The 22,533-nt window shown below is 45.9% G+C and overlaps 1 protein-coding gene across 2 annotated transcripts in view; it reads right to left on the bottom strand.

Annotated features, from left to right (window-relative positions):
- Window positions 1–5,402: 5,402 nt before the first annotated feature.
- Window positions 5,403–22,533, bottom strand: part of LOC147423980 (uncharacterized) — a 122,901-nt gene continuing 105,770 nt past the window's right edge. Inside the window, exons 1-3 of one of the 2 annotated variants that reach the window (XM_086501974.1) lie at window positions 6,424–6,705; window positions 5,844–6,036; window positions 5,403–5,755 (exon numbers count right to left, since the gene is read on the bottom strand). In XM_086501974.1, the coding sequence (XP_086358100.1) occupies window positions 5,625–5,755; window positions 5,844–6,036; window positions 6,424–6,561 (462 nt within the window). In that variant the 5' untranslated portion in view covers window positions 6,562–6,705 and the 3' untranslated portion in view covers window positions 5,403–5,624. Of the gene's footprint in view, window positions 5,756–5,843; window positions 6,037–6,423; window positions 6,706–22,533 lie in introns of those variants that run through there. The other variant, XM_086501973.1, reaches the window with a different exon arrangement.

The following is a 22,533-nucleotide window of genomic DNA, read 5'->3' as shown; positions in this document are numbered from 1 at the left end:
GAGGGGATGTCAAGGATGCGAAGCAAGCTTGTCAACGGCTACAAGTGTTGGTTGATTTACGGCCTTTGTTTGACTCTGAGATGTCGGAGTTGTGCGAAGCTTGTGTGTGTATTCAACATAATGACAAGCAAAAACTTGCTAAATGACAGACACGTGCGCATCAACAGGCTTTCATGGATAAAAGTTGTGCTTCGAAGCAATTCTTTAAGTATTTGCATCATACAAGAGTCTCATAAGCAATCAAGAAGGTTATACTTTCCTCAGGTGTCTGGACTTCTTCAAAGCAAGAACTTGCTGATGCCATGGTTTTGCATTATCGACAGGTGTTTGCTGCTCCTTCTCAGGAATCTTCGATTGCCTGCCGTACGCGTCAATTGATGAATTGATGCTTTCCTTGTTAATCTGATTATATAACGGCAAGATGCATGTTCCCTTGAGAACCCCTTCACTGCCTCAGAATTGCATAGTGCGTTGCTTGCTTTGGCCGTTGGCGGTCTCCCGGTTGGGATGGGCTTACTATGGAATTTTTCCTCACCTTATGGGAGGCTCTTGAACAACCACTGTTTTTCATGATAAATGCAACATGGGAGAAGCAGGATTTGCCGCTTTCTTGAAAAGAAGGTTTACTTAAATTGCCGCCTAAGCAAGCGCTTTGCGAGCAATTCTCTCACTGGCTCCCGATTACTTTGATGCTGGTGCTTTATAAGACATTGGCTAAGATGTTGGTGCACCGTATTAAGGACCATCTTTTTGCAGGACTCCATCAGGCTCAATATGGTTTCATTCCACGTCGCCAGATTATGAACAATCTTGCAAATGTTTTGATTGGCATGGAGTATGCTAAGTACACTCAACAGCATGTGCTGGTTATGCAAGTTGATATTGAAAAGGCCTTTGACATTGTACATTGGGACTTCATTGCTACCACGATGAGGTGCCTAGGGTTTGGTCCTAAATTTGCCAATGTGGTTTATTTCTTGTATGCATGTAGCACATCTTCGGGGATTTGGGAAGGTGAATCAACAGAATCTTGGCCTCTTGGTTGTTAGGTCAGGCAGGGTTGCCCCCTTAGTGCTCCCTCATATGCTATTGCCACTCATCCATTGTTGACTTATCTTGATCACTTGACCTCTGTTGAGCGTCTTCATGGTCTGCGGTTACCCTTGGGTAGCACCTTCGTTGGTCAGGCTTACACCGATGATTCGTTGTTTACGCCTCGTAATCAACATGCGACTGTTGAAGCGATTATGGAAGCCTTGGAACTTTTTGGCATTGCGGCTAGACTTTTGTAAATCAAAGCTTCTGCCTCTTCGTTCTTGTGATTGGCATAGTCTATCGTGGCCAGGGGAGATTGTTTCTCCAAATGTGATCACTAGGCATTCCGGTTATCCAATTGGATGGAATGTCATTGGAATGTCACTCACTCTCAGAAAGTGGACTGGGTTATGCAACGTTTGAATGTCAAATTGCATTACTGGAAGCTATCCACTTGGCCTTTGCATGTTTGTCTGCGAATTTTTCAGAGTATCTTGTTGGCATATGTTCAGTTCTTTTTACCGCTGATGCATTGGCCACGTCCTTGTCTTAATTCTCTTATGTCGAACATTATGTCCCACTTGTGGCGGACCCATGCTCAAAAAAAAGGCTTACGCTTGATGTTGATGGAGAAGCTTTGCACTCCTAAATGTCTTGGTGGCCTTAACATCTTGGATTTGCGTTGGCATGTTCTTGCTAGGAAAGCTATGTTGTTGCCTACACTTGCACAACAATTTCAGCCTTGGACTCTGATGTTTGCATACCTCGGTCAGCATGTTGTTACTTCCTCTTTTGGCCATTGGCAATCATCTATCTGGGAGGTGATTTTTGGCAAGATGGAAGGGCACATTCCTGGATGTCCTCTTGCTTCCACTTTGGTATCTTCTTGGAAAGAAGTTACGATTCATCTTTCTTGGAATCCTCGGTAGGAAGGTGATTCGATTCCTTTGGAAAGTCTCCATTGGAGCCAGGCATTCTCTCTTACTTTGGTCGACCACTCCCCTCGTGAGGCTTACTTTCTCTTTGGTCGTGGCATTCGTGTGGTTGAGGATGTGGTCGATAAGGCCGGATATAATTTTTTCCCTTCACCGCTCGCCATTTTGGATTGGGCATGCATTACCGTCAGTTTTGGAGAGAGCTTCAAAGCATGCTGCTTAACTTTTTGCCTGTTTCACCTTTAGTTGATGGTGATCGAATGTCTAATTGGGAAACGCCTTTTTGAGATATTTCCGCAGGTCGAATTTATGCTCTTCTTCTACCACAATCGTGGCTTGCTGATCATTGTAATGCCCTTTGGCTCATGCACAAATTTGATCTTTGGTGGAGGAAGCTCCTCTCTGCCTTGTGGAAAAGTCATTTGCCTCTAAAGGAGCGATTGTTTCTTTGGCGCTGTTTGCTTGGAGTGCTTCCAGTCATCACTTTTCTTAGCGCGCGTCATATTCGCCCTTCTTCTTGTGTTCGTTGCTCAACCATAGAAGAGGATATTTGCCATCTGTTGTGGGATTCGTGCATTACTAGAGACTTGCTTCATCGTGTATCGGCTTGTATGCAGCTCCGTTTTCCTAGGGTTGTCTTTCACAAAAGGTTCTGAGCATTTGGCATTTTCTTACCACATTACAACGTTTTGCGGTCTTTTTTATGTGGGTCAGATACTGGGCTTATTGGACCCTGTGGCGTCACCGTAATGCTTACATGTTCCATCGTACTCATGCAGACCCGTTCCCACTCTTGAATGTTTTTAGCTACTCTGTACAACTGAGTAGTTCTGTGTTCTTCCTCTTGTATATGACCCTTTCAGTGGGTTTTCCTCGCTTCAAGGTTTCCCACTAGTAAATTAATCAAATTGATTTATAAAAAAAGTTTGTATTTGTTTTCATACATCAAATGAAATTTGTAACCACCACTTTTGGAAGAAAAAGAAGGATCCTCACCACCCATGCAACCAAACAAATCATCAAGTTAGGCTTGGCAATGTATGATTGGTGTAACACATCCAACCCAATCGTTATCCATGTCATTTTTTTAATTCAGAAGAAACAAAATTGCTTATATGTATTACAATATGTGCTTGTATCCAAAGATTTTTCCTTAATACTGCATGTTAGAACAAAGCATTTGACTATGGAGTAGCCCACAGTGTCACAAATCGTCTGATAGCCAAGAGCAGCCCTTCGCATAAACACATTTTAGTACCCTATGGGCAAACATACCCGTGTATTTAGAGTATAGCAGACAGATATTTAGAAAAAAATATGAACTTTACAACCAGTCAGTAATGCCATTCAATCATTTATTATTCCCAAGATGGCAACCAACAGACTCTTCAATGTCAAAGATATCATCCAACTAGCTTACACTAAAAGTCCTCATAAAATCTAAAACTTTTGAGTAAGTTATAACCATATCGTCCTAGTACATGAATTGGCAAGCCGATGGCACATAGTCAACCCACAATGCGGTAGCCGAAGGCCGGAACAACAATCGATTTTTGTCAAGCCTATCTATCCTCCTTGGTACTAAGACAAAGCCATGGTTATCTGATAGTAGTAGTCAAAAACCAACAAGGGTAAGTCAAATATCTACGCTTCCAAAGGGCAACAACCATATCTAGGGGCACCCACCATCCAAAAATAAATAGGGACAAGGATCCCATTACAAGCAACCATTACATGTTCTACAATCAAAATTAGTAACATCATGGTCAATCATACATTACCCATCCACAGTCATTAGGATTGGGTAGCAGTCAGCCAAGATAAGGTGTTTCTGAAAAGAGAATATCTTACCTAGACCTATTGAGTGGGACACTTGGAATCTCACTCTCCTCTATCAAGACAGAGTCTACTCCACGACATCATTATTGGGTTCTTCTCCTTTGTAAATGTGGTTGTTACGACGTGACTCCCTCTCGCTTAAGAAGGTGAGCACTCTTGTGCTCACTTAGGCTAGGTTTCACTCTTTGGTCTCTTCATTGCATTGTTATACAAATGGCTTCTCATGGAGACCTTGCCAACAGCTCCAACTCACAAGTATTAATTCATTCAATTTTCCACCCAAAAAGTCTGGTAATTGAAAGAAATTGATCACAACACTCCACATTGGTCTAAATTTGAGGGTTATGTGGATATCAAGGTGGCCTGTATAATGAATGCGAAATGTACCATTGGGAAGGTGCATAATGCCATGTGATGGAACCTTGAATGTAAAGAACGTTGTGTCTGGGTGCATATCTTCATCGGCACTCAGATACCGGTTTATAGACACAATAATGGGTCTCTGGATATTTGAATGAATCTAATGAACATATAATCTCCCTCATGTTGGTTACTTTGGCTTTACCTCTAAAATAGTTGCTTGATCGATTTGACATAGGCCGCTCTGCATGCCTCATAACTGGTAAAACAAATGGGTTTTCCCTTTGTTATTGAAACTGATGAATTATATCCTTTGGTTTGTATCATAACATGTTTTCAGATTAAAGATCTATTGGTTAGAGACCCATTTTAAAAGAGAAAGCACTTAGGTGCTCAATATTGGGGATTATAAGGTAGTAAGGTTGGACCCTACACATCTAAAGACCTTGGGAGGACTTCAATTCGTCAATCACTCGTTAATTTTTATGGATTATTACTTCACCTTTGGCTTTTTGAGTGTCCAGGGTGATAAGACCTAGTACTCCAGCATGAATAAAATATTAAAAACTTCAGAAACTCATACAAGAGTGCTCTGCCCTGCATTTTAGAGAGTGGATGCTGTTGCCTTGAACGATATCTAGTGAAAATGGATTCTATTGGCTTATGATTCATTGACCAATGATACTTCAGATGTAAGTGGACTTTTGAAGGAAAGAGAGACAGACCCTGTGTCCCAAGGTTAAGGAAAAGTGTGCCCTATTTACACCAAGCAAAGTCCTAAGCCCATTGACCCCTAGTAAGTCACACCATGCAAAACATTCAAGCTTCAATGTATCAAGTGCCTAGGTAAATAGTTGTTGACAGCTAAAAGGCCAAATTAGGTAAAAGAATCTAGTGTGGAACATCAGCAAAGCTAAAACTTTAAAGTCCAAAGCAGAGAGGTGTGTGTGTGTGTGTGTGTGTGTGTGTGTGTGTGTGTGTGTTTCGGGGGTGGTGGGGTGGTGGGGGTGTTACCACATTCTGATAAATGGTTGTGGGTCTCACTCATACCAAGGATATAAAATGAAAATGTAAAATGGCGATTGCCTGTTCCAAACATGGCCAAAAACAAATTCACTTGCAAGTCCACAAGCGTTTTACTTCCAGCTCAACACAGCTAGTCGCAGAAATCGACTGCTGAGCACAATCCACCAAAACTATCTATTTACAGGTGACATGACGAACAGCTTGTAAGGCTGCAAAGAAACAACTCTTAAATTTGAATAGCTTCTGTAAGCATCACAGAGTAGCAAACTGCACAAGGAAAAAAAATACAATAACTAATGCACGGAAATGCGTACAGTCCCACTCGAGCAGTATACAATTGGGGAAAACTCATTTTGAGATATATACATGCTCAAGTTGTAACGGTATGCACATTAAGTGAGGACGGAATAGTAAACCTTTTATTTATAATCAAGGATCAAATTTGAGTGATACCACCCGGGAATGGCGATTTTGCCTCGCAGCTCTCGCATACACTACACTGAAACAAGCTGGTGCCCACCATGGCCTCCTAACTTCTTGCTCTCCCCGCAAGCAGGCCACTGCAGAAATGAGGACAACAGAACTTCAAAATACAGCTTAAATGGCATTTGTGGTAAAAATACTTCTTACAAAACATCGCACGCACACCTTTCACACGTCTTAGCTCTTTGCAAAGTGTTATGAAGTCTCCCCATTTCATATGGCAACGCCTTATAAACCTCAGTATCTCTTCTGTTGTGAAATTTGACAGGTTGTCCAAATACTCTCCTGTGACTTTGTTCAGAGCAAAGACATCCTTGTAACCACCTAAGCTTATCTCATCAAGCCACTCCCCAACGTCCTACCATAACAACCAAGGAAACAAATGAGTTAAAACGAAGCCCTAATTCAAGACCGTACATACAAAGCTCAAATAATCCCTCACAGCTACCGTTAAATCAATAAATGAAGAACCTTGAATTTACAACAAACATGATAAGCACTACTTACATCAGATATTCCCACCATATGCATGATAGATGTGCATTTGTCATCCTCCAAAATACACCCAAGTACATTGTCATTCAAGTGTGCAAAGCAACAAATCATCAAATGCATGTCTGCATGGAGTCCGTGTCTACTGACTCCTGGTTTGCTATCTGTTTTGCAAGCGCGATTGAGGGCGATTACTCTTCTTGTAAGGGGAGAGTAGGTCACAAAATGATGACGAGGTATGACCGTACCTAACCGAAAGAGAGGAGAAAGAGTCGAGCTGGAGCTGGTTTAGACGATAGCACCCAAGTTTAAGCCCAGCGTGAAACACGGTCGGAATCCTGGCGTGATCCACAGCGCCATTTGCACACTGCTGACGTGGAAGTACAGCCATGTGCTGATGCGGCAGTAAGGATGCTGATGTCGTGGCCGCTGGACGCGGGTTGCTTTTTGGCCAATAATGAAAGCGTTTACTTTCTGGGCGCCAGCTAATGGACTGCACAGTTTTTGGAGCCCCAGCTTTTGTTAGTGGTTGCTATTGGACCTACGTGCCTTTAAATATGAGGCCCTGGGAGCATGTTGCAAATCACTGCATGGTTCCAGATTGCAAAGCGACTCCCCAGCAGTTGTATCTGGTCAAAGATCAATGAAAAGGAAGTACTACAAGGGGTGCCTTACCTTAGAAGCCACCGCACTGAGTGGCAATCTTCGCCCCATTGTGTCTTGTCTCCAGTTTTCAGTTCTCTGTTTAGTTTCACTACTTGCTGTTTTGGTTGAGATCATGCCAGTGTTTGTTCGATTCACCACCTTGTCAATCTACTCCAGTCACACCAAATACCATCATGCCCACCCCGAGTCCTCGAGAGATAAAAGATAAAGTCAACGGCAATACGCTCCCATGGTCAATCTAGAATTGGTAAAGCTGTAGACTTCACTTTCTGACATACAAAACAAGTATGAACTAAATCATCACCGTCCTTGAGCTGAGGCAAATAGAAGTAACCCTCAATTGCCTTGTGTGTCACATCTATCCCTCTATGCCCAGTAAAAGGTGGACTATGACACTGTCAACTCTTACATCAAAGCCCATGGTACACATAACTTGCCTTTTTTGCATCAAGTAACCATCCTTGAGAGAATATCCTGCAACTGTCTCACCAACTTGTATGTTGTAAAAAAAAAGATGTCAAAATCTAGATCGAAAACATACTACTCCCTCATAACACGAAACTCATAATGAAACACTACTAGAACCGCCGATACAGTTCTTTCTCATGAATCAGTGCAACCCTTTCTGTAAACGGTGAACAGGCCTTAGTCGGGTGCCAATACAGTTACTAGGATCTAAAAGTTACTGGATAGATTTACCACCATAATTGTACAGTGGATAGTCAATCAAAGCCCAGTCCAGGTACCTATAAATAGGACCCATTACTTCATTTTGTGAGCTAGTCATTCCGGAGTCTAGAGTTTCCCTTTGTAATCACTGAGCATACCGTTGAGCTCCTTTGTAGCTTTATCTAGTGCCAGTTGTACAATTTCCAGTAGCTGAATACATATGAGTTCCAATCTCTTATCTTCACATTTCCATTTTAGTCTTTGTCTGGTTTGTGTCTGTTATCTAAAGTCTGAACATCTAATCCGATCTGATCAGCAAAGTCTCTAACTTGGAATAGCTGTTAGAAATGACCAGCTCATTCCATTCTAGCGATCTTGATGGTGAGCTAAAGCTCTTGACAAGGAACCGATCTCCTAGTTGGAGTTTGGAGTTAGCTAAAGTCAGCAATGCCGCCCAAAAGAGTAGGTTGCGGAAGGAGAACGACCACTGTTCATGGAGAAACAAGACCACATCAGCGCAGTGGCTAAGGACTCAGAGCGAGGCTCTTACGTTGAACCTTCCCTCGAGAGGGAGACTAAGGGACTTGGGGGTTCCCAACACTCAACTCAGTTGAGGAGACCGCATTCCGAGAGAGCGAGAGGCGTTCTCGATCGCAGGGGTCTCAAAAGACACATAAGGGCAAAGGGCACACTGATGAGAGTGACACAAGCAAACGGAGTGAGAAAGCAACACATAGGAAATCTAAAAGGAAGCATGACACGGATATAGTCACAGAAACTGATGATCAGTACAACGATAAGTCGGATGCGGATACTGATCATTACAACAAGCATCGCACCAAGGAGCGGAAATCGAACTCGAAGGAGAAATCCAGACACATGGATCATGACTCACACCATCACAGAGCCAATCATACAAAGCACTTCAAATAACCTGAAGATTGTTTTTCCTATATTCAAGGGTGGAAAGAAAGATGATTCCGATGTTCACATACAAGCATTCGAACAATGAAGGACATTAATGAAGATGAGTGGGGAGAATATTTTCCACAGACCTTGAAGGACGCAGCACGGAAGTGGTATTACGACTACCCACCCAGCAAGCTCAGAACGTACAACAAGCTAGTCAAAGCAATCCGTATGGAGTATACCGACAATAGAGGTGATCAAGATATTTTATGTGAACTAAATAGGATTAAGCAGGGTAAGCTCTCAGTAAGAAGCTATGTTGAGAAAATCAAAGAGCTGACTAGGCAACTGAACAAGCCTCCCTTAGAGAAGAGAATGCAAGCTTCGTTTCTAAGTGGCTTTAAAAGTAAAAAGCTCAAGGAACACGAGGTTCCAGAACCAACAAAGAAGTTCAATGACCTTGTACAAAGAGCATTGAAGCTAGAGCAACAGGCAAAGAAAGATAAGGGCCACAAGGGCGCAGAGACTCCAGTGACAGTGAGACGTCGATTGAGGAATCGGAGTCCAACTCCAACTTCAGTTCATCTCATAGTGAGTCAGATGATCAGTAAGAAGAAAAGATCCTAGACGAAGAAGATTGAAACCATGTCTAAACAGATTGCAAATGTCCAAGATCAAACCTTCAGTCAGTAAGGTAGAGACCCGGTGTTCAAAATGCAAATTCAAAGATCATAGGTCTGATGAGAGCTCTCAATGTACATATTGTAAGGCAGTTGGCCATGTCTGGCATAGCTGTAAAATCATGATACATCATGTCAAGAGGGAAAAGATCTATCAATGATTGCATTAACAAAACTCGAGGTGCCGAAAACAAATGCAACGGTTGGTACCAGAGAAAACGAGGCCAGTATCACCATTGGGCCAGGAAGAGGACGGTATCACATAACCAAAGGCAAGAGACGAGATAGAGATGCCTTCGGACGGAGAAATTTCAACTGCTACACTTGCGAAAAGTATGGGCACTTCGCAACCCAGTGTCCAGATAGTGTGAAATAAGAAGGGTATGAAGCAAAACCAGTTGAACCAGTTCCAGTGAGAGTAATTACCAGAAGTGTTAAGAGTGGTAATTGAGGATTTACCAGATGAGCCTATGCAACAAGCAAAGCAAATAGAAGAGGCTCGGAGATGGGAAAACCAGTGGGCTACATGGAAAGCTAAGGGCAAGGCTAAGGAGGTTGATGAGTGGCGAGAGTAGAGAACTCTGGCAACCAAGATCACAGAGGACCTGGCTAAGAAGATGCCGGAGCAACCTGAGTGCTCTGAGGCCAAAACCATCCAGAGGCTGGTGCCACAGTTTTTAGTAGCTCAGGAAAGCAAGCTCACAGAAGGTGTGTATGGTAAGGAAGAAGCTCATAAGGAAGTAAATGAGTCAGTGAGGGCCTAGAAAGAGTGCCTGAAGGAGGAAGACTAGGAAGTTGGCTGGGGCTGAGAACACAAACCCGAGGAGGGAAAATGCTCAAAGGAAACCCAAATCTCACCCAAGGGTCAATCAGCCACTAGACGTAGGAGACCAGCTAAGTGGCACTGCGAGGACAATCAGTTGAAAGAAAGGTCTTCCAATTCAGACAGTAGCTCTAACAATGAGCAAGATGAGATTTATGTCAAGGTCTGCGAACGGATTCAGAAGCTAACTATCGAATCAGACGATATCAAGCGAACCCTACCAGAGACTACGAAATTATCAGAAGAAAGCATCTTAAGCCATGGACATGTCTGCCATCAAAGATGATGAAGTGTCAGTCATCCAAGCAGATTATAAGGTAAGGAAGCAATGGGAGTCATTATCGTGTGTAATACTGGATGGCGGGGCAGGAGTGAATATATTGAGAGAACATGTCAAGCGGTAACTCGGCATTCAGGAAATAAAATTGGCGCCATTCAGAATAAGGATGGTCGACCACTGAATTGACCAGGCCACTAGGTTGGTGGAAAATCTACAAATTAGAGTTGGGAAAGAAAAGGTTAAAACCAGTTCTCTAGTGTTGGATGTACCGGAAGTGAATGTTGATCTTTGCTCAAGATGAGTGCTCCGAAGTGAGCTCAAGGGTTCCTTTTACTTACGGAAGGGAGAGCCTTCCGTTTCTTTAGTGAGAGAGTGCAATGATCACAAACAAAGAGAATGCTACTATGAATGAAGGTGCTGCGAGAAATGAAATGAAATAATATATTAACGTCTTCAAAAGGCCAAAATGACCTATGAGACCATTAGCTACAAAGTGGTGAATCTAATACAATGTCTGAAGTTCAAGTACAAAAAGTACTGAAAGTAAAAATGAAGTGTGAAATGTGAAATCTGAAAATGTAGAATAGGCCCTCAATGACAATCTGGGTGTCGTGCTAGAATGCCTCTGATCCTCTGCTGGAGTCTCCGTCGATGTAGTGTGCTCCTGTGTCTCGGTCGTGGTCGTCTCGATCTCCCGAGCTCAGTCGCCCTGTCAATGAGGGTGCCTCTCGTATGAATGCGGGTACAACCCTGTGCTGGTGGTTGGTCTCTTGGCTCCCTCGATCCAAAGAATTCTGTGATCTGTCTCTGCGACTATCGTACTCCATGTCTCCTCAACAGACTATCTCTATGTCGGTGTAGCTCAAGTAGATATAGGCCAAGGCATCTCTGATCCTGATACCTCATGACTCTATCTAGGGGTCCAAAACCCTCCCTGAATAAGCAATGGAAGCGCCCTCGTATCTCATAATACACAGTGCAGTGGCATATGTAGTGTAGCTCTGTCTCTGGCTCTCTACCGCATAGTTGACATATCCTAGACTCCGGCGGTATCCCTCTGAATCTACCCGTCTCAGTCAGTTGGTGTGAGGATGTGCGAATCTGACCAATAGCACATCGCAGACCATGAGACAAATGAGTGTCCATGTAGCTTGGACGAGTCACAAACCCATCTCCCGAAAGTTGGAGAAGGTGCTCTTTGTAGAAAGCCATCTTGGTGCCCAACTCTTGCATCGGCTCTACCCATGTCCTTCTGGTGTCCAACTGTATAAGATCTTGCCGAATGAGTCTAGTGATCTCCGTCCGTGTGACTGGTAGGGAGGGTGCATCCAGGGAATACTGAAAGGGAGGCAATCTATCCATGCTGAGACCATGCCTCTGAAACCATGAGGTCATCTGCGCATACCAACATGATGCATCTCCCTGCATCGCTAACTGTCTAGAGGACTCAAGAGCCAATCTGGTATATCTGCCTCTATGTGTATCCCATAGACTGTGCATAAAGGACACTGATCTGGTAAGAGCCTCAATCTCTATAGGAGGGGCGGCTACCTCCGCTCGAATAATTGCATGTGGTACGGAGGCCTTGGCTCTAATCATCCGGGATATCATAAATACCAAGGGTCTCTCCATGTTCCTCCAACTGTCATGATTCACAGATAGTCCCCACACTTGGACCCCATAAAGCATAGCTAAAGCAACCAAAGTATCAAAGAGCCATAACTTTGTTCGTGGTTCTTGAAACTGAACCTGCGAACACATCCTCTCTAGCCCTCCCAATGCCGCATAGGCTCTGGACAGTCTAGTCTTTGCTGCTCTCCTCAGAGTAAACCTTGGTCCCGTGAATACCACCCCCAGATATGTATATTCATCTGTGTACTCCACAGTGTCTTGACCATATACGAATGCAGGTGCCGATCTCTTGACCCACTGTGGTGTGGTGTTAAACACCATAATCTTGGTTTTACCAAGGTTCACAGACAGTCCACTATCCTCTGCAAAGTTGTGCAATGCATCCAAATGTCTCTGCATGCCCTCTGGCGACTCTGATATCAACACAATATCATCAGCATATAATAATAAAGGGATCCATGTCCCTGCTAGCTGAGCGCCTCTGTCACCCTCTCTGTCAATGTAGTCAGAGCCTCATCTACATACATACCAAAAAGTGTAGGGGACAAAGGACACCCCTGTTTCACTCCAATAGTGGAATGAACAATGTCAGAAATCCCCTCAGGAGTGCGTACCTGGCCAGTCACTGAGCCGTATAAAGCCATGATTCCCCATATGATCTCTGTGGGTACTCCCAACTTTAGTAGCTTGTGCATCAATCTGGCCCTCGGCATTGTGTCAAATGCTTTGCGGAAGTCCACAAAGCAGCAATACATCCGTCTCCCATGAGCCCGACCCTCCTCAATAATGGCTCTGAGTGTAAGAATATGGTCCAAAGTGGAGAAACCCCTCCTGAATCCAGCCTGTCTTGCTGCTCGTATGCCCTCATTTTCTGCCCATTTACTCAGTTGCTGTTCAAGAATGGATGCATACAACCGTGCCAATGTGTGCCCTATCATAATAGTACGGTAGTTCCCTGGCATTGTGGGGTCCCCTGCCTTGAAGAGAGGTACAATAGTAGATAATCTCTAGGACTCGGGTAGTCCCTCACACATGACACGGTTAAACAACCGTGCAAGAATCTCTCACAGTAAATCTCTAGCATGTATCAAGTGCTCTGCCACCAAACCATCATGATCATATGCTCTCCTAGTCCTCATCCTGTCAATGGCGTTTTTCACCATCTCAGTGGTAAAGAAGGTACTAGTGGCTGGACATGGCTCTAGAGGGTCTGGTAATGGTGGTTGCCCGGGTATTGTATATAATGATGCTGCATATTGACCCCAAGTCTCGGGAGAGGTAATCACTAGAGGAGGTGAGTGCTCACGAAAGAGACGGCAGGCCTCACCTGAATCTTGACTCAAAAAGAGCTGATACAAATCACGTTCCATCTGGGCTAAAAAGGCCCGCTTCTTCCGTCACACTAAACGCCGAAGAGCAATCCGAGACTGTCGATATGTAATGACTCCAAGTATAAGCTCGCTCTGAATCTGAACTCTCATCTCTCTGCATTCCTCATCATACCAACTATTCTGAGGCATGTTCCCAGAATGTCTTCTCTGATCTGGTTGAGTGTGTGGGTATGCCTTTGCTGCTGCCCCATGCAAGATCTCCGTCATTAAAGTGGTGATCTCCTCCATTGTATATACAGGCTCGGCTGCCCACATCCGTCTGTAAATCTCTTCCACATAAACTGAATCCGTCTCTGGTGTAAAAGTATACCGTGTGTGTGCAATCCTTCGTGGTGTTTGAGAGACACTATACTGGAAAGAGACTGAAAAAGTCAGGAGAGCATGGTCCACTGCTACTCCAACAGGCCTAGGGCCCACACTGAAATCCTGAATATTAGAGATGAAGCTCGGTGAAGTCATGACATAGTCTACTGTACTGGCCCCATGTCTGTGTGGAAAGCATGTGAATCCCCCAGACGAAGGAAAAATCTCTAGACCATTAAGTATGGCCAGACCATGCGTAGTCGTCATCTCTATGAGATATCTCCCATACTTTGTGTGCTCTCTATCCTGTGAGTGTCTGTCAAGCCCCATCTCCGATATATCCATCTCTCTAAGCATCTCCTCCGAGGTATCATAAAATACCGTTTGGGAGTTGGCCGTCCTGGCATTAAAGTCTCCCAAGAGAATGATATCTCCATCTCTAGAGAACTCCCATACGTCATCAACAAGTATAGAGAAAGGGGATTGCCCTCTAGGTGAGGTATAGACTGATGTGCTAGGGGGAAAGTAACATATAGCAATGTATAAGAATCTGCCTGTCTTAGCTCTCAGTCTCGCCCACATGTATCTTGCCTGGTCATCTCTCCGGACAATCTGTAATAGCGGCTGCAACTCCTCCTTGAATAAGACTACTACCCCTCCTGAACCTCGACTCCCATGCTGGGATCTAGCATCTGGCCGACAAGCTGTCTCCCATAAATAACCAGTCACACTTGGCATCAACTGTCCAGATTTTTGATGTGTCTCTGAGTAAAAGACAATGTCTCTATCTTTGAAGCTATCCTCAAAGGCACCCACATCCAGCCTATATGATCCATTACAATTCCATGCCGCCATCCGGAGTGTGGTCCCATATGTCTCGCACCGTCATGCTGTGCGTTTTTCCAAAACCACTACTTTCCCTTCTCTATAAAAGGCAATTTTTCCCTTCTCCCTTGCTGCCTTGATCTCTGGCATCAACTCTTGCATATGTGCTATTTGTGCTAAAGTAAGGTCATCCCCCATAAATATTCCAGTTTTCGTAAGTGCCGGTCTCTTCTTCAGGAATTCCTTCCTTGTTTCCAAAGTCGGGAAACGCAAAATAAGTGCTTTCTCTTTGACATTTCCCTTCTCATCCACTCCTTTCTTTCCTACTCTCCAAGCACCCGTGTGCATACGTTTCGGGATGCCCATGCGCTGCAAGAGTTCCTTCACTTCGTCTTCTACATTTTTGGTGTCTTTGATACCAGTAATACGCACATGGAGGGCTCTAGTCCTCTTCTGTTCCTCCTCAATGGTCATATTGATGATGGTAGAAGTCTGTGCGGCTTTTGGCATCCGGGCCTTCCCTTTCTTTGCACCTTCAATCCATTTTTCTGCTTCGTCAACTTTCTCTTGTGTTTTAAAAAGGCGCTCCGCACATGAGGAAGCCTCTTTCGAGTTTTGTTCTTCCCCTTCGCTCAGAGTTTTCACCTGCTCCTTAATATCTTCGAGCTCCTTTAACATCGAGGGCTGATTTCCCCTTTCCGTTTTGGGCATAATTTTGCAAGCAGCAAGTTCCCCTTTAAGCTCTTCAATCACTGCATCTTTTTCCTTCATGCACTTTTCCACATTGGTTTTCCAAGATTCAAAGCTTGCAATTGCCTCATCCAACTTTTTCTGCATAATACATTCCATTACATTCACTTCTGCCCGCATTAGAGCCTGCATCTCCCCTTTCACAGATAGATACATCTCATCATGCCTATCAAGCATCGCTTTATCTAATTCTTTCCTCATATCTGCATACATAGAATTCTTATAACTATCTGCCTTTGCGTACATCTCTTTCCTGATGTCATCTCTCATAAAGTTGAGCTCAGATTTTATCATTACTTGAACCCTCTCCATCATTAAATGATCTTGGACTTTGATGGTTTTCCCTGCCCTTAGTGAGCTTGACGAGAGTATACTATCTCTGCTCCTCTGCTTGAAAGTCGCTTTCATTTTTTGTGGGGTGGTGAAGCCACTTGCATCACCATCCTCGGCTGGTTGGTCCATCTGAGAGAGAAGAACAAAGACTCACCAACAGAGGTCTCGCCTTCGTCACCAAAGTCCTCGCCCTAGCCCTGGCAAGCTCATCTCGTCTCGTCGCCCTTGGCTCTTCTCGCCCTCGCCCTTGGTAGGCAAGTTCGCTCTCGCCCTTGGCAGGCAGCTCGCCCTCGTCCTTTAGAGGTCAAGACCCTCGCCCTCGCCCTTGGCAGCAACTCGTCCTCGCCCTTTGGTAGGCTTCTCGTCCTCGACCCAGGAGCTCGACCTCTTGACACAGGACCAGCAGCTCGCCCTTCGTCTTTCGACTAGCAGCTCGCCCCTCGCCCAGTCGAGCTCGTCTCTCGTCCAAGATCAGCAGTTCGCCCTCGCCCAAGACTCTCGTTCAGCAGAGAGAGAGCTCGCCTCTCGTCCCTCGTCCAGCAGGTTTGCAGCGCGACAACTCGCCCTCGCCTCAGCCAGTTCGCCCTTGCCAAGAACCTGCTCGTCCTCGCCTCAGATTCCTGCTCGCCAAGAACATGCTCGCCCTCGCCTCAGCCAGCACGCCCTCGCTAAGAACCTGCTCACCCTCGCCTCAGCCAGCTCGCCCTCGCCCTCGCCCTCGCCTCAGCCAGCTCGCCCTCGCCCTCGCCCTCGCCTCAGATTCCTCAGCCAGCTCGCCAAGAACCTGCTCGCCCTCGCCAAGAACCAAGAACCTGCCTCGCCAAGAACCAAGAACCAAGAACCAAGAACCAACCAGCTCGCCCTCGCCAAGAACCGTTCAAGAACCGTGAGAGAGAGAGAGAGAGAGAGAGAGAGAGAGAGAGAGAGAGAGAGAGAGAGAGAGAGAGAGAGAGAGAGAGAGAGAGAGAGAAGAATACGACACCAAACGGTTCTCAAACCCTCCTCCAAGGGCCCCCCTCTCTATGGCGAGAGAGGTCTATGCTATTGATTGCACAAATCTCGTACAATAGTCTAGATGCAATGGACTTGCCGACGATGTCGATGACAGTGATAATGACGACGAAGACGGGCTGAAATCTGAAAAACGCTGACTTCTGCTGAATTCTAACAGTGTTGGCGAGGGCGACAACGTGATGCCGATTCGCTGAGGAGATGTTGAAATTTGCGGACAGCAAGCTGAATCTGAAAAGGTTGGCTGATATGACGATACGGCGAGGATCTCTTGCGGGTAGGTGAGATCTGCGAATCTAGGGACTGGATCTGCTATGTCTAAGTGCTGAAAACTGAAAACGCTGATGTGCTTGGACTGATCTGACGCCGGAATCTGCAAACGCTAGGCTAAGTGCTACAAACTGAAACACCAGTTGATCTGTAGCAAAAACGCCAAGGCTGATCTGCAACCTGAAAACGCTATGCTGAATCTGTTGGTTGGAAACGCTAGGGCCTCCTACCGGTCTTGCTGAGAAGGTGCACTACAGCTTGCTGGAACTTCTTCTGCCTCTTCTGCTAGAAAGTGCTAGCGCTAGGTTTCTTTTATAGTAACTTAGCAAATTTGCCCTACCCAGTTTTCAACGAAAGTCACTTATTAAATAATAAGTGAAACATGGATAAATAGCGAAAATGGGTTTTGTGGACTGTAAAATGCTCATGATGGGTACTGAATGTCATGTTGATGATCAAGTTGTGTGCAACCAGAGGATATGAAACTACTCTAAGTGCCTGGACATGCACGGCTTGCTCACGGGCTCACAAAGATGCGAGAACACTTCCTAAGCTGACCTAAACCCTAGACCTGAGATAGCTTGTCCACATGTACATAGGGTTAGTTGTGCACGTAACATCCCCTCCTTTTCAAAGTGAGGTACTGGTACCGAACTGTAAGGCGTCGAGGGAGTGCGCCGATGGTATCTGGAATCCTCCAAAGAACTCTTCGCCGGCCCACTCTGATGCGTGGGTTATTCGATACTTGCACTTCATGAAGGTCTACAAAGCTTCCTTCTTTGGACCGCGCCGAAAGTGACACAAAGTGATCCATGGCAGCTGCAATGTTCCAACTGTGTCTATGGACGTGAGTCCACCTTCCAAAATCTCCAAGGAGGAAAATTCCTGAAACCACTTCCAACACAAAATCATGAACATACCCATTCCATGTACAGTGACTGGAAAAATACTAGTCTTCCTAAAAAACCATGCATGCAATGCTAAAAGACTGACATGCAATGCAGATGAACAAAGTGGCGGAGTGCCAAACCGTTCACCAAACACATGCAAAAAGTGATATCGAATCTTGACTTTTCGACCTAAACCTATCAACTGTGACAAATCACAATGGAAATGCCCATGCTTGATGGACAATCTTTCTCGTGCTCTTTCTAAGACTGTGTCATGCCAAAGAACAAACATTGAAAAGCGATTGAGAAAACAAATAATCGAAAAACAATGAGAATTCCTTGAATGCAAACTTTGTTTCTTTTCGAGAGTGATCCACATACATCCGTGCTCATCCGTGAGTGAATCATGTACATCGTACAATACGGCGTACCTGTGAAAAGGGAACACATAAAGACGATGAGGAAAATACAAGAAACCGTCACGAATGAAACACTCGAACAATGCGTGCTGACTAATCATGCGAACACACAATACTTCCTGAGTGGGTTCTTTGGACCTGGACTGGAGAGCTCTACGAGATTGATCGTATCGGCAATGAGGTTAGCTTCACTAAAAAAATCATCATCTAAACCATCATCCTTGTGAACAATCATATCTCTATCCTGCAAAACATGTGTGTCGTGCTTTGGAGAAGAAAGGATTGAGAGAGTCTCCTTCTCTTGTTCTTTTTCAGTTTTGTTTCATGTATCTTTTCATGTTCTTTGTCATGCAACAAATCATGCTTCTCTAGAATGAGACTACGTGTTTATCCTCGTCCAAAACATGAGAGAGAGAGATTAGTGACATAGATGGAATCTTAGTGTCACATTGAAGAACCACGAGAGGTGCTCCTTCAACTGCGAGATTGAGAGTGTTTTCTTTCAAACAAACTTGTGGATTATGACCTTTAAACCACTTAATGCCAAAAATCACATCGTATCTTGAGAGAGGAGAAATCACAAACTTTCAACGAAAACGGACATTTTGAATGGACATGGTCAAATAAGGACATTCATTCATGCATGCATAAATGAAGAGTGCATGCCAGGAGCAAATCCAAAGGCCGCAATGGGTCAATGGGTCGAGCTTCTAGATGTGCGCTCGTCACGAGAGTCGCTAACCACATCATGCATACTCCCAAAATCAAAGAAGACCACAATGCGTTGACCATTCACATAACCATAATAATGCATGAGAGATGCATCAGTATGATTGTGAGAAACTTGGGACACATTAGTGTGCTCTCTAATTGCATTAATAGAAGATGTGAATTCTGTGGGTTCCTTTGTGGGTTCTTTAGGTGCATTCTTAGGACAATCTCGTCTTATGTGACCCTTAGTGTGTCATTGATAACATCTACCCTCCTTAGAATAAATCACTTATTCTTCTGACGTTATGTATCCTCCTACAATTCCTTGTGCGGCCTTTTCTTTTTTTTTCCGAGAAAAAGATCCTTCTATTAGTTAATGGAACTGCCCATAGGGCTACAACCACCTCTTCGAGAGAGGGCTACAACAACCATGAAGGGGAGACTCTCCCAATGAAAAAACAGCATATGTACAATGAGGCTAAATCAAGAAATGGGAGGATGGAAAAGCCACACAGGTGGACGGTAGTGCCATCTGAGTACACCCTGGACCATGGTGAAAAAAGGCCCAGGACGCCAGAGTCGAAGGAAGGCCTCTCTACGCTCCCGCATGAGGGGCTGTCGTAGGCGCTCCTCCGTGCAAGTAGGCAGACGCTGCTCCAGGCCTCGCCGCAAATGCTCCCAAGATCGAAGCAAACTCACATCGAAGTGGTCCTCTAGTCTCTTGCTCAAACCCACTCTGCGCATCTCTGTGAAGATCCATCTAGTGGAAGGTCGCCAGGGGCCTCCTGCCTGAGGCACCCTAGCACGAAGCCGCTGTGGCAAGAACTCCTTCCTGGGCTCCTCACCTGGAAAAAGTCCTCTATCGATGAACTTCCCAAGAAGGGCTCTGCTCTGCTGTGCTGGGTCTATGATCCCAAGCCCTCCCTAGATCCAGCAAGAAGTGATGTACCACATAGTCGCCCACAACACCTGGTTGGCCACTACAAGTCTGCCAGCAAAAGAAAGCCGTGCGGAGCTCCAATGTAACAACTTCCTCTTGATAGACAGGAGGAAGGGGGCAATCTGCTGCTCGGGAGACAAGTCCAGACCAACCTGACAGCCCAAGTACCGAACTGCAGTCCCTGGGGGGATCCACCTAAAACCCTCACCTGGCATCCAATCGGGCACAGGAGCACTACCAACCAAAAAAGCCCTGTCTTTCTCCAGTTGATTAGTGTGCCAGATGCACAACAGAAGGTCTCTAGAGCCTGGTCACACCTGTGAAGGTTGGCCTCCTGGCCATCCAAGTAAAAGGCTGAGTCGTCAGCAAACTCAGCGTCCAATAGCTCATCTCCCGAATAGGGAGTGCTAAGCCCCGTAAACCAACCTGCTGCGACACCAAAAACCTGCTCATCGCCTCAGCATAGAATAGAAAGAGAAACAGGGCAAGAGGGCAGCCCTGTCTGACCGAACGTGTGAGCATGAAACGATCACCTCTACCTCCTGACAAAAGTACCTGACTGTGTGCTCGTCTATACAAAGCGGACACCCTCTGATCCCATCTGAGAATCCCATCCTGCGTAGAGTGACCTCTAGAAAGTCCCAGTCAACTCTGTCGTAGGCCTTCTCAAATCGAGAAGAAGAATCGCCAGATCCTCACCACGGAGCCGCGCTAGGGCAGAAGCCTCCCAAAAAGTAAAGATGTTGTCAAGGATACTGCACTCCTTGACAAAACATGTCTGAGTCCCATGTATAAGGCTCTCTAGAGTGGCTGGATCCTCAAACTTAGAGCCTTGGCAAGAATTTTGTAGGCTGAGTTGAGGATGGCGATGGGGAGTCACTGTCGAATCTCATCCAAGGAGCCACCCTCCTTGGGAATGAGGTAGATCAGACCCTCACTCATGCTGTCAGGCATCTCTCCTGTGTGCAAGATGTACTGGAAAGCACTACAGAGATCTGGGCCAAGCAAGTCCCAGCACTCCGAGAAAAAACTGGGAGTCAAGCCATCCTCACCTTGACAGCTACCACGGGGGAGTGCACTAAGAGTCGTGTGCAACTCCTCAAGCTGAAGTGACAGCTCAAACCTTTGACGCATCTCCTCACTCACAAGACAAGGCATCTGTGCCCACACCTGCTCTTTGCATGCATCCTGACGCCCTGACTGAGGCTTTGCAGACGATAATTCACGGTAAAAGTCAGTAGCAACTGACCCGTCAGGCCTCCTCAACTGAATGACCTTGGCATGCGTATGCCGAGGTCCCACTGCCTCGAAGAAAGCACTAGTCACTCTGTCACCCACCTGCGTCCATTGAGATGCCTGTCGATGGAAAGCAAACTCATGGCGCCGCTCCTCTGTGCTAACAAGCTCCTGGCGAGCCTGCTGTAACTGCTCCTCTAACCAAGGACTGTCTAGATGCTGCTCTTGCATCCTCTGTAAGGAAGCAACGCCCCGTCTGAGACGCTACTCCTCTCTCGCTGTAGCCAGGCGAGCCAGAGACTCCTGGAGAAAGAAACGACTAAGCTGAGCTAGTCCTGAGGCCACTCTGTCAGCAGGAGAATCCTGCATGTCCAAGCTCTCTATCTAGAGAGCCTCTACTCGCTCCCTGAGTGCAGAGTCCAAGTCCCTCTCAGGGATACAAAGCATCGTGCTCCCCCTCCTCTGCCTATCTGCCACTTTGAGGATCATTGGAGCATGGTCCGAGAAGGAAGTCCCTGCCAGCCAACTGTCCCACCCAAGTCACAGAAGTGGTCACTAGTGTAGAAGCGATCTATCCGCGATAGATTCACTCCTCCCACTCTACGGTCCGAACGAGAGAAGGCCAGGCTGTCTGGGGGCCTCACAAAGCTAGAGTGCTGCCACACATCCTAAACCCGCAGTCATACAAAACCTCTCCCAAGCTGCCAGCTCAACTCCATGCACAGTAGCATGGCTACCACCAATCCTGTCAGAAGGGTCCTCTAACATGTTGAAGTCACCCCCTATGCACCACTGCTCTGCCTGCTGCAGAGACTCAATAATCTGTGACTAGAACTCTGCTCGTGCACTCGCCACATTGGGCGCATATATGTTCAGGAAGCCCACAAGGCAACCCTAAAACTGCAAAGTGATCCACTGAGCCCTGCCTGGCACAATAATCCCTCTGCCCACAATGACATGCTGCAAAGAATCCGCAATAGTCATACATACCCCACCCTGGATGCCTCCAGGTCCAAAAGCAGCTGACCAAAAAGTATCATATCGTCCATGCAAGAGCTGACCACATCGTCTTATGCGGCTCTCACACAGATGATGCTCCTGTAGCATAAGGAGATCAATCTCTCCTCCCACAAGGCAACGCTGAAGCTCCTAACGCAGTCGGCCCATCTGACATTGAAACTGGGGGCCACCTAGTCCCTGCATGTTCCATGAGACGATCCTCATGGGGAGCGAGAGAGAACAGATGCTGCCGTAGCAGCTAAACGTGCTATCTTCGAGGCTGGCTTGGATGGGGAGTAATCCACATTCGAGCGTCCTCTAGATAGGCGTGATTGCAAAGAGTGCCTGGCCCAAGCCCAAGTAGACCGAGCCGTGCGTAAAGCAACCTCCTCTGTCCAGGAGTCCTCATGAATGTGTACATAGCATGGCGGGCACTGTGTATCAGCAAAGAAGTGAACCACAATGTGTCTACATCATGCTGCATCTCGAGGGGTCACAACAAACTTGGCCAATGGCCACAGAGTCTGAAGCATGTATGTAACTCCTAGGTCTCCCATGTGGTGAGAGAACTCTAGGGCCTGTGTGTGGAGCCACTCTGACACTGAGTCGAAAGTCCACTCAGTCTC

Source organism: Adiantum capillus-veneris, chromosome 26, assembly GCF_014529385.1.
Source record: "Adiantum capillus-veneris isolate H3 chromosome 26, ASM1452938v2, whole genome shotgun sequence".
NCBI classification, from domain to species: domain Eukaryota; kingdom Viridiplantae; phylum Streptophyta; class Polypodiopsida; order Polypodiales; family Pteridaceae; genus Adiantum; species Adiantum capillus-veneris.
This window is presented reverse-complemented; position numbering and strand designations above follow the sequence as displayed.